Source organism: Moschus berezovskii, chromosome 3 (genome assembly GCF_049115385.1).
Source record: "Moschus berezovskii isolate FMDL1 chromosome 3, NW_MosBer_1.0, whole genome shotgun sequence".
In the NCBI taxonomy this organism is placed as follows: Eukaryota; Metazoa; Chordata; class Mammalia; order Artiodactyla; family Moschidae; genus Moschus; species Moschus berezovskii.
The window spans coordinates 122,766,957-122,779,383 of NC_142462.1; the positions used below are offsets into that span (position 1 = coordinate 122,766,957).

Here is a 12,427-nt window from a genome sequence, read left to right on the forward strand (position 1 = left end):
TTTAAATTTCCTGTTTGTTTTGCAATATTGTATGAAAACCTTCTGAAAGTTATAAACATAAAATTCCTCTCATTTCCAAGTCTCTATCTAAAGTCAGTTTTATGCTCCTGAAAACTCCTTTTCTTCTTTATACTATCACTCTTTCTTCTGAATATAACAAAAAAGGCAATAAAATTTCTACAAGGTATAGTAAACTAACAAGTGAGCTGTAAAGTTCCTGAGATCACATGTCTTTAGCACCGTGCAATGGTTTTATCCTCCGAAGATGGTAAATGGACATATGGCTTATTTCTCTGACACGACCAACTCACCCTCAACAATCACACACACACACACACACACACACACATCAACAGTCTGTTTTATGTGCATCGAAAGGGGCTCAGCTAGATCTTATCCCTTGTGTCCAATCCCAGTCAGCACTGAAGCATACTAGAGGCTTATGTTTCAGACAAAGGAATGGACCTAGTATTTTGCATTTGCAGTATTCTGCATTTAACATCTTCTTGTTAAATGCAACTAGAATTTATTAAAATAAACACAGACTTTATGACTGATGAACTCACCAGATAATTAGGAAAACTCCAAGGATGCAGCAAACAATACACACAAAGGGAGGTGGGAAATGTAAGAAGGATGCAGAGCTAAAAGCACCCTCTCTAACCAGGCAAAGCCTCAGGCAAAGGCACAGGAGGCGAAGGAGGGCTCCACGTGCGAGCATGAGAACCCTGAAAGGCAAGGGGTTATCACAGAGACACCGGGAGCACCGTCAGCAAAGGTGCATGCTGGGTAGCAAAGACTTAGTCACCGCGGCCTGCGTGGGTCCGACCAGGGCGCAGCCAGTGAGGAGCCACATTCACCTCAGTCTTAAGGAAATACTCTCTCCCGGGGTCATTCGCCTGTAGGATTGGCACTCGAGAGACCCTGGCAGTGTGTCTCCTTCAACTCTGTGCCCTGGACACCAACCTTTCCTCACACTGGTCCTGGCCCCGCCAGCTAGTGGGAGAAGGAGAGACTCCGGGCTTCAATAATGCTGAATGGAAAAAAATGGGGGTCTCAGTCATTCAAGACACACTGTACCTGGAAAAAAAAGAACGGAAAACAGTTGACCTTGGGTCTCTTTGCTACCTGAAAACTGGGCTGGAACTAAACATGAAATAGCAGGTCCCAGTCAGTAGATCAGGGCTCCGGACAGTCGTCCTTTCACATCTGGCGACAGTCAACTCTGAAAAGCTTGAGTCGGATTGGTGACCTGAGCAGGTCTAGGGCCAGTCCTTTGGTACCTGTTCACCACACCACTGGGTCTTTTACTGACCTCACTCTCATGACCCTCATGAGAGAAGGCAGAACAACTAGAATTGGTGATTCCAACACAGATGACCAGACTAAGCCTCTACATAATGCCAACTTGGGAAGAGTGTAAACCTATGGTGGTTCGGCAGTAAAGAATCCACCTGCCAATGCAGAAGACACAGGCTCGATCCCTGGGTTGGCAAGATCCCCTGAGGAGGAAATGGCACCCCACTCCAACATTATTTCCTGGAGAATCCCATGGACAGAGGAGCCTGGCGGGCTAAGTCCATGGAATCACAGAGAGTCTGACATGACTGAGCGACTAAACAGAAACAGCAATTCATCCTCATCCTCAATGCACTGGCTAGCTTCATGTCCTTCCATAGCTGAGAAGACAGTCTTTCTCAGATAAAACTCTGCTTCTGGCTTTTGCTGACAGACTGGACCCTTAGAGGAGCACCAGCCACAGGGATGTCCAGTCAATGCCCGGGTGTTGAGAAGAGCTATCATGGTCTTTGTTTTGGAGCAGGGAGCACCCTGGGCTTCTTTTATATGGGCAAATGCTTACACAGTGAAAAGTAATTGAAGATTCGATCACTAAGCAGTTCTAGAAGGAGACTCAGGCCTTGGGGTCCTACAACAAGATATTTGGTATGGTGGCGGGGAGGGCCCTGCTGGAGAACGCAAAAGATTAATCGCAACAGGAGGGAGGTTTTGTAAGATAAATGCTTTAAGCCTACAATGAATGTTCCTATCTCTTTAAATCATCACCACCACCTAACCCTCCCTCTGGGCTCACAGGAGCTGTGAGTCTCAAAGACTTCCTCTATGCAGAATGGAAGGAAACAGCCTGCCACACTCAAAACTGAAGGGAAAGCAGAGATCAGGGCCTTCTTGGATCACTGGTGAGAGCCTGTCACCAGGAAAGGTGAGCCCCACAGGAAGCAGGAGCTACGACCAACCAGAAGGAACATGGTTCTGAGAGCATTTACCGTCTGAGCACCCAGGCTCCACCAGGCACCTTTCAGGTGAGTAACAGCCGGACCCATTAAGATGGGGCATCCGGATTTGTGAAGATGTTCCAAGTTTCCAATAGAGGAAGTTCAAAAAAGGTTTATGAGTATGGTGTCCAGTCTGGGGGGCACACATGTCTGTCTCCTTCCACACTTCCCCCAAACAGTAAGAAAAGTCTGTACTGGAACCATGTCTAGGAGTAAAATGCATTTTAAAAGGCATTCAATGTTGCTCAAACTGCACGTTCAACACAGGCAAAAGATCTTTCCTGTGGCCCCAAAGCAATCTAACTTCAGAGCAAGTTACAGTGTGCTGAGTCGGAAAACGATCAGAATTCAACTCCGCCCCAGATTCCCCCTCTCCCCTCTGTCCACAGTAAGGGACCCTCAAGAGATTAAAGAGGTTAGGAACCAGGTCTTCAACCCCTCGTCTTCATGACCCCTGACACGTTGGCTCCCTAATTCAAGGCTCTCCCACCCCTGCTGTAGGAACATCTCAGTTTCCGCATCTGTACAATGAAGGGGTCTGAATAAATGGCTCATTTCCAAACTCTGATGTGTGGACTGATGATATCAGATACACTGGATTCATAAATCAGAATTTCTGAGCATGGTCCCCCCAGAATCGACATTTTAAGAGAACATTCAAGTAGTTCTGAAAAACAACATATTTGAGAGGCACTGACAGAGAATGAGATGGCTGGATGGCATCACCGACTCGATGGACATGGGTTTGAGTGAACTCCAGGAGCTGGTGATGGACAGGGAGGCCTGGTGTGCTGTGATTCACGGGGTCACAAAGAGTCGGACACGACTGAGCAACTGAACTGAACTGAGTTACATGAACTTTGAATTTTCAGAGTATTCAGAATACAGGAATTCAACATGCTTTACAATAAAGAAGAGCTATTTATCACCCCAGATTTCACGAAGAGCTTATCTCCTCTTAAAATCTATTTTAAATGATTTTAACCCACATTTCAAACTATCTGGAAATCCCAGTGACCTAATCGAGAGTTCTGTGGATTCCCTGTAGCACACTTTCTCATTTCCATCTTTGGCGAGGACCACTTGCTTTCTCTTGTCTTCTTCTAGGGTTTGAATCTTGTGGCTCTTTCTTCATTTCTGCTCTGATGTCAATCATGGGAGTTTGTTGATGCCTAGATACAAAATAACTAATCATATCATGTGATTTGCCCCGGGGTAAACTTTACTGAAAGCTTTGCGTGGGGCAGCAGTAGAGTGACGGCAGAAACACAAACAGCTTCAGCTTGAGTTCTAGACACATTTGCCCTCTGAGTCCTTTGGCCAGAGAGGGGTTATTCACCCAGCCTCTCCCTTTGCTTTTCTTTCTTTGTTGGTGCCAAACAGGGTTGAATACAGTTACCTGCAGGAAAGAGGTGGGTGACGTGAGGAGGTAGAATTTGAAATGGATGTTGAAGTACAGACAAGACTCAGGCAGAAATGTGGGGTGGGATGAAGGGTCCTGGGAGGGAAAGCCCGAGGTGGGTTGGGAAAGGGCGCTGAAATCTGCTGTGTCTGGAGTGGCTGACTGGGGGCAGGGGTGAAGAGGGGGCAGGCGAGGTGGGATTCATTGGAAATGAGGCCGGAGAATCAGACTGAGCAGAGACTGTGGGCTCATGTTCAGAAGCTTGCGTGATCAGGCAAACGATCACAAAATGTTTAATTGTATTAAATGATGTTTGAGTGGGTGTAATCGTTGTACTCTGAGACGCCTCAGACTCGTGGGCCAGAACTCAAAGAGCTGGAGGGGAGCATCCCAGTCTCCCCATATTTAGATACATAAGGAGAAGCCAAACTATGTGGTTATCTAGGAGCAGAAACTCTCCAGATGAGTTTAGGAAATATGTCTGTTTTCCAATTTTCTTCTTGCTTGTTTCACAGGCCAGCGACCCTAAGGTAGATCCTCTGTCACTGAGCAAATTCTTGTTCTCCGTGTTTTCCAAAGCCCACCCTCCATCACCACCCACGCTGCTGAAACTCCAGGGAAATCCTGTTTCCGACAGCTTATGTCACTGACACAAGTGCTCCGTCTCTTAGTCGTGTCTGACTTTTTCTGACCCTGTGGACTGCAAACTGCCAGCCTCCTCTGTCCAGGAATTTTTCAGGAAAGAATACTGGAGTGGGTTGCCATTTCTTTCTCCAGGGGATCTTCTTGACTTAGGGATCGAACCCGCATCTCTCGCGTCTCCTTCACTGGCAGGCGGACTCTTTACCACTAGCACCACCTGACATAGAATCACCTGGAGAAATTAACATCTAAAGTTTACTCATTGGCATGGATGGGGTTAAGTGTTATCATCTCCCCTCTGCTCTTTGCATTTGGGGGCCCTGAGAAGACAAAGCCAAGCTCACCAGGTGTTCTCACAGCATCATCCCGACCCAGACCAGGCTACTCCAACACCTTCCCTAAACTCCGATGCTCAGAGGAGGGCAGGAACTACGACCTTCTCACGGTGGGGTCACCAGCATTTTAGACCTGGCCTGACACACTGTAGGCAGTTACACCTATTTGATGAATGAGTGAATGAACAAATTGTGTCTGTGACTCTTTCAGGTAATCGTGGGAGGACGGAAGGTGGCAAGAGATGAAGAAAATGCCTATGGTAGGAACACGTCTCACAATGCGTATTTTCCCTCAGGTGTGAGCCCTGGATGGTAGGGGGATGGGCTAATTCAAGACTGAACAAGAGAAGCCGAGGGGTGACTCGATGCTGGGGTGAAGCAGCAAGAGTCCTGGGGCTGGCACTTCACCTGGATCTTTATCCCTGCTGTGAGATAGCAAGTTTTTTAGTAACCTGTATGTACGTTTCCAAAATAAAATGAGCAAACAGAAGTGGATGTAGAGGGCATCAAGTCGTGTTTTAGAGGGAACATGCTTCGCCAGGTGGAAGGTGTTAGGGAACACGGACGGAGGGCTACAGAAGCGTCTTATTAGGCAGCAGGTTTAAGAGACAGGAGGAGGGAGGCAGGGAGGGAAGGAAGAGAGCCGATCTCATCTTATGCTCTGACGCCCATGAGGACAGTGCTGCAGTATTGATTCCGTTTGTGCAGAAGAGGTTCAGCACTTAGTATAAGCCGCTCCCAGGGTTACCAGGCTGGTAGAGGACAGTCTATGATTCAAACCTGGGCTACGGGACTCCAGATTGCCCTCCGGGCTGGGTCCACTGCCCTACCCCTTTCTCCAGGGGGAGGGCATCAGGGAAAATAAGACAGAGGTTCCTGAATTTGTCAATGGGGACCAGCTCTGCACACCTGGATGACTGATCATATCAGACGAAGTAAAGGCCTGTATTACAAAGGCGCATCCTCGAGAGAGACGTTCAGCAGCTGCTGGGGCACACACAGGTGTACGTGTGACGCCAAAGACGGGAGAGATAGGCGGGTAGAGACCCCCCGGAGGCCCGAATCTCATAGCAGGTCACTCAGGAAAGGTCTGGCCCCAAACACAAGCGTGGAAGCGCTCTGTTCTCCTTTGCTCGCAAGGCGTCCCGGAGACCCGGGGACCGGGACCTGTCGCTCTCAGGTTCCGAAGCTGACAGACCACCGGTGCCCACAGGTTTCCAGGAGTTGAGGTCCGCCCTGCAGGAGCGCAGGCTGCGCCTCCTCCTGGCCGGGAGGTCGGGGACCGGGAAGAGCGCCACGTGCAACAGCATCCTCGGGCGGACGCACTTCCCCTCCAGGCTGGCGGCCACGGCGGTGACCAGGGCCTGCGCCACGGGCAGCTGCCGCTGGGCCTCGTGGGACGTGGAGGTCCTCGACACCCCCGACCTCTTCAGCCCCGAGGTCGCCCAGGCAGACCCGGGCTTCGAGGAGCGAGGCCGCTGCTACCTGCTGTCGGCCCCGGGGCCCCACGCCGTGCTCCTGGTGACCCAGCTCGGCCGCTTCACCGCCCAGGACCTGCGGGCCTGGCGCGGGGTGCAGGCGCTCTTCGGGGCGGGCGTGGCGGCGCGCGCCGTCGTGGTCTTCACCCGCGCCGAGGACCTGGCGGGCGGCTCGCTGCGGCGGTACGTGCGCGACACCGACAACCGCGCGCTGCGGGAGCTGGTGGCGCAGTGCGGGGGCCGCTGCTGCGCCTTCGACAACCGCGCGGCCGAGCGGGAGCGCGAGGCGCAGGTCGCGGAGCTGATGGGGCTGGTGGAGGAGCTGCTGAGGGACCACGGCGGCGCCCCCTACACCAACGACGTGTACCGCCTGGCGCAGGCCCTGGGCGGGCTGAGCCCGGAGGAGAGGCTGCGCAGGGTGGCGGAGCGACTGGCCGCCCGCGCGCCGACGTGGCGGGAGCGCTGGCCTCTGGCCGCGCCGTGGCGGTGGCCCAAGGCGGCGCCGGGGACCCGCTGTAAGCTGGGCCTGGCCGCCCTGCTGGGCGCCCTGTTCCTGCTGTACCTGCTCTGCAGGTAGCTGCCTGATGCCTTTGGTGAGGTCTTGCTTTTTTTCTTGTTCACTTTTCAATACACTCTTAGAGTAAACAGAGAAATATCCTGCCATTGTCACTCCTCTGAGAAAAGGGATGGTGATTGGTGAAAATAAATGTGAAACAAGAATGAAAATAGAATGACAAAGTGCCCCATGTGAACAATGGACAGTTTTAATCTATGACTCATATAATGAGAAGCATCTGATTCTTGCTCTTGCTTTGGGAAGGAATGAAGACTAGGAAGTTCCTAAGAGACCCTGGTTGAGCTGATGGACATGTGGAGAGGAACATGCCAGGGATCCCAGAGGGCAGGCAATCGCCTAGTTCAACACTAGAGAGCTGTCTGTATATATGTGGGATATACACAAAAGGATAAAGAATGCCATGAAGAATGTCTGGAACAGATTAATGGATAGAAACAGCATATAGTGCTGGGACCACTGGATATTCACAAGCAAAACAGTAAATTTGGATGCTTATCTTGCATGATATAAAACTGTTAACTCAAAATGGATCACAGACCTAAATGTAAGAGTTAAAACTATAAAATTCTTAGAAGAAAACATGTTCAAATCTTCATGACCATGGATTAGACAACAGTTTCTAATATGACATCAAAAGCACCAAAGGAAAAGAGGTGTTATATTTAATAAAAATTTAAAACATTTTCCCATTAAGAAACACTATCTAGAAAGTGAAAAGACAGCCTGAAGAATAGGAGAAAATATTTGCCAACCTGATAAAGATCTCATGTCCAGAATATATAATGAACTCTTACAAGTCTACAACAAGAAGACAAATAATCCAATTTTTAAATGAGTGAAAGATTTGAATAGGAGTTTCTTCAAATAAGATACACAAATGGCCAACAAACACATGAAAAAATTAATGAACATCATTTGTCACTGGGGAAATGCAAATCAAAACAAGATACCACTTCATATTCCTTGGGATTTTCTTAAAAGAGAAAAAATAACAAATACTGATGAGTATGTGGATACATTTAACCCTTGTCCACTGCTGGTGAGGATGTAAAATGACACAACTGCTCTAGAAAACAGTTTGGCATTGCCTCAAAAAGTTAAACATAGATTACCATATGATGCAGTAAGTTCACTTCCTGGTTATATATCCAAGAGGACTGACAACACATGTTCAATCCAAAAATTCTATATGAATGGTAAAGCATCATTACTCATAAGAGTAAAATTAAGCGAAAACAACCCAAATGGACAACTAATGGATGGATACTCACACACACACACACGATGTATATATGCATATAATGGAGTATTACTTAGCCATAAAAAGGAATGGAGTAGGGACTTCCATGGTGGTCCAGCGGTTAAGAATCCACTTTCCAAAGCTGGGGACACAGGTATGATCTCTAGTTTTCGACCTACGATTTCACATGCCGTGGAACAGCTAAGACTGGACTCCACAATTACTGAGCCCTCCTGCTCCAGAGCCCATGTGCCACAACTAGAGAGCCTGCATGCCACAACTAGGGAGATCGGGCACACAATGAAGATTCCATGCGCTGCAACTGAGACCTGATGCAGCAGGTCTTTATATTTTTAAAAATACAAAAATATATTTTTAAAAAGGAGTGGAGTACAGTTACATGCGACAATGTGAATAAGCTTTGAAAGCATTATGCTAAGTGAAAGAAGCCAGGGAAAAGATCACATGAAGGTATGATTGCATTTACATGAAATATCCAAAACAAGAATGGGCTCAAGACAGTGTCCTCAACAGGGTTATAGCTTTAATTCCTTGTACTCTGTTAACATTTATATTCAGCTTCACTATTTAAGTCTTTTTCCTCTGTGTGCCCCAAAAGGATGCTGAAGCCCTAACACTATGAATGTGATCTTACTTGCAAATAAGGTCTTTGTAGATTTGATTGTTAAGGTAAGGCCACTGGGATGAGCTGTAATCCATACAACTGGTCCTTTTTACAAGAGGGGGGTTGGACACAGACACATGCATTGGAAAGACAGTCATATGAAGACAGAAACAGAGGTTGGAATAATGCTGCCAGGGGCCACTAGAAGCTCGAAGAGGCAAGGAAGGAGCCTTCCTAACAGCCTTCAGGAGGAGCATGGCCTTGCCAGCACATTTATTCTGGACTTCTGGCCTTCAGACCTGTGAGAGAATAAATTTGCTATTATAAGCCACTTCATTTGTGACAGCCCTGGAAATGATCATGTCTTGCCTGTGGTGATTTTCTCTAGTTATCCCTGGTCAACACACAACAATTACATCTTGATGTTGTTCAGGGAGATGAAATAGCAGGTCTTATATAGGTGTGGGTCAGCAGGACACTAAAGGGGAATGTAGGCTGCCTCCACATTAGTCTTCTCTGAGAATGGCATGGTGGTGACAGCAATGACCTAGGAAGGACATGAATCCTGGAGGTCAGCTGCTGACCAAAACCATATCAAGCTGAGACTCACTACAGAGCTGAGTGACATTCAAGTAAACCGTGATCATGAAGTAGCTAATGTGCAAGGCCAAACTCAGAAACAACAGGAGACTTTTACCCGCAACCCTACTTACATACTGGAATAGGGAGTGGTGTCTGGATCCTGCTATTCTTTAGACAGGGAGACAGAAATGCAGATGCTTGAGAGACATGTCATGCTCTGCCTCCATGGTGGTTCAGGATCATCCCCAGACTGTTCATCAGAAATCGTGGAAGCCAGAAGGAAGGGACACAATATTTTCCAAGTGTTGAAAGAAAAGACAGAATGGGAAAGACTAGATATCTCTTCAAGAAAATTAGAGATACCAAGGGAACATTTCATGCAAAATGGGTACAATAAAGGACAGAAATGTTATGGACCTAACAGAAATAGAAGATATTAAGAAGAGGTGGCAAGAATACAAAGGTGAACTATAAAAAAAGATCTTCATGAACCAGATAGCCACGATGGGGTGATCACTCAGCTAGAGCCAGACATTCTGGAATGTGAAGTCAAGTGCACCTTAGGAAGCATCACTATGAACAAAGCTAATGGAGGTGATAGAATTCCAACTGAGCTATTTCAAATTCTGAAAGATGATGCTGTGAAAGTGCTGCACTAAATATGCCAGCAAATTTGGAAAACTCAGCAGTGGCCACAGGACTAGAAAATGTCAGTATTCCTTCCAGCCTAAAGAAGGGCAATGTCAAAGAATGTTCAAACTACTGCACAGTTGCACTCATCTCACACACCAGTAAAGTAATCCTCAAAATTCTTCAAGCCAGGCTTCAACAGTACATGAACTGTGAACTTCAAGATGTTCAAGCTGGTTTTAGAAAAGGCAGAGGAACCAGAGATCAAATTGCCTACATCTGTTGGGTCATTGGAAAAGCAAGAGAATTCCAGAAAAACACCTATTTCTGCTTTACTGATTACACCAGAGCCTCTGACTGTGTAGATCACAACAAACCATGGAAAATTCTTCAAGAGATGGGAATACCAGATCACCTTACCTGCCCCCTGAATTGTATGCTGGTCAAGATGCAACAGTTAAAACCGGACGTGGAACAACAGATTGGTTCCAAATTGGAAAAGGAGTACATCAAGGCTGTATATTTTCACCCTGCTTATTTAACTTATGCACAGAGTACATCAAGCAAAATGCTGGGCTGGATGAAGCACATGCTGGAATCAAGATTGCCAGGGGAAATAGCAATAACCTCAGATATTCAGATGACACCACCCTTATGGCAGAAAGTGAAGAGGATCTATAGAGCCCCTCGGTGAGGGTGAAAGAGAAAGCGAAAGAGTTGGCATAAAGCTCAACATTCAGAAAACTAAGATCATGGCATCCAGTCCCATCACTCCATGGCAAACAGATGGAGAAACAATGGAAACAGTGAGAGACTTTCTTTTCATGGGCTCCAAAATCACTGCAGATGGTGACTGCAGCCATGAAATTAAAGGATGCTTGCTCCTTGGAAGAAAAGCTATGACCATCCTAGACAGCATATTACAAAGCAGAGATATTACATTGCCAACAAAGGTCCATCTAGTCAATGCTATGGTTTTTCCAGTAGTTATATATGGATGTGAGAGTTGGACCATAAAGAAGGCTGAGCACCAAAGAATTGATATATTTGAACTGTGGTGTGGAGAAGACTATTGAGAGTCCCTTAGACTTCAGGAGATCAAACCAGTCCATCCTAGAGGAAATCAGTCTTGAATATTCACTGGAAGGACTGATGCTGAATCTGAAACTCCAACACTTTGGCCACCTGATGTGAAGAACTGACTTATTGGAAAATATCCTGATGCTGGAAAAGATTGAAGGCTAGAGGAGAAGGGGATGACAGAAGATGAGATGTTTGGATGGCATCACTGACTCTTGGACATGAGTTTGAGCAAGCTCCGGGAGTTGGTGAAGGAGAGGGAAGCCTAGCGTGCTGCCGACCATGGGATCGCAAAGAATCAGAGACAACTGAACTACTGAACTGAAAGAAAAGAGCTGTCAACCCAGAATCTATAACCAGGGAAAACATCCTCCAAGAATGAAAGGACAATTTGTACATTCCAAGGGAATTTGCAACCAGAAGATCTAACTAAAAGAATGACCAAGGGACGTTCTGAAGCAGAAGGAAAGAGTAAAAAAGACTTGGAGCACCAAGAAGGAAGAAAGTATATTTTAAAAAATGGATAAGCAGACTTTACTTTTCCTCTTGAGTTTTCTAAATTATGTTTAATGATTGAAGAAAATACAACACTGACTGATGTGGTTCTAAATTTATGTAGAGGAAGGAAATTTTAGATAACTTTATTGTAAACAGAGGAAGTTAAAGGGATGGAGGGGAAGTAAAGTTTGTATACTTCTCTCCAACTGGTAAAATAATAATATAGGTGGACTGTGATAAGTTAAATACACATATGAAAATACCCAGAACTGCCATTTTAAAAGTTGTGCTGTGTGCTAAGTTGCTCCAGTTGTGTCCAATTCTTTGCAACCCTGTGGACTTTAGGACCACCAGGCTCCTTTGTCCATGGGATTTCCCAGGCAAGAATATTGGAGTGGGTTGCCACTTTCTTCTCCAGGGGATCTTCCCAACCCAGGGTTCAAACTTGTTTTTCCTGCATTGGCAGCTGTGGGTTCTTTACCACTGAGCCACCAAGGAAGCCCATAAGTCAAAATAGCAATCTAAGCAACAGTTAGAACCGGTCATAGAACAACAGACTGGTTCCAAATAGGAAAAGGTGTACGTCAAGGTTGTATATTGTCACCTTGCTTATTTAACTTATATGCAGAGTACATCATGAGGAACGCTGGGCTGGAAGAAGCACAAGCTGGAATCAAGATTGCTGGGAGAAATATCAATAACCTCAGATATGCAGATGACACTACCCTTATGGCAGAAAGTGAAGAGGAACTCAAAAGCCTCTTGATGAAAGTGAAAGAGGAGAGTGAAAAGGTTGGCTTGAAGCTCAACATTCAGAAAACAAAGATCATGGCATCTGGTCCCATCACTTCATGGGAAATAGATGGAAAAACAGTGGAAACAGTGTCAGACTTTGTTTTTTTGGGCTCCAAAATCACTGCAGATGCTGATTGCAGCCATGAAATTAAAAGACGCTTGCTCCTTGGAAGGAAAGTTATGACCAACCTTGATAGTATATTAAAAAGCAGAGACATTACTTTGCCGACCAAGGTCCGTCTAGTCAAG

General features: G+C 46.5%; 2 protein-coding genes and 1 long non-coding RNA gene across 4 annotated transcripts in view; 2 read left to right on the forward strand and 1 right to left on the reverse strand.

The window, feature by feature from the left end:
- Window positions 1-12,427, reverse strand: part of LOC148778424 (uncharacterized) — a 43,226-nt gene that overhangs the window by 27,359 nt on the left and 3,440 nt on the right. The window lies entirely within an intron of this gene.
- Window positions 720-6,743, forward strand: LOC129552011 (GTPase IMAP family member 1-like). The gene is made up of 5 exons (XM_088834804.1): window positions 720-842; window positions 2,235-2,321; window positions 4,212-4,226; window positions 4,885-4,933; window positions 5,887-6,743. Exons 1-5 carry the CDS (start codon window positions 720-722, stop codon window positions 6,726-6,728), a joined length of 1,116 nt encoding a protein of 371 aa, XP_088690930.1. The 3' UTR covers window positions 6,729-6,743.
- Window positions 2,188-12,427, forward strand: part of LOC129552014 (GTPase IMAP family member 1-like) — a 153,877-nt gene continuing 143,637 nt past the window's right edge. Inside the window, exons 1-2 of one of the 2 annotated variants that reach the window (XM_088834749.1) lie at window positions 2,188-2,321; window positions 4,212-4,226. The gene's annotated coding sequence lies outside the window, so the exon portion shown is untranslated. Of the gene's footprint in view, window positions 2,322-3,643; window positions 3,707-4,211; window positions 4,227-12,427 lie in introns of those variants that run through there. The other variant, XM_088834750.1, reaches the window with a different exon arrangement.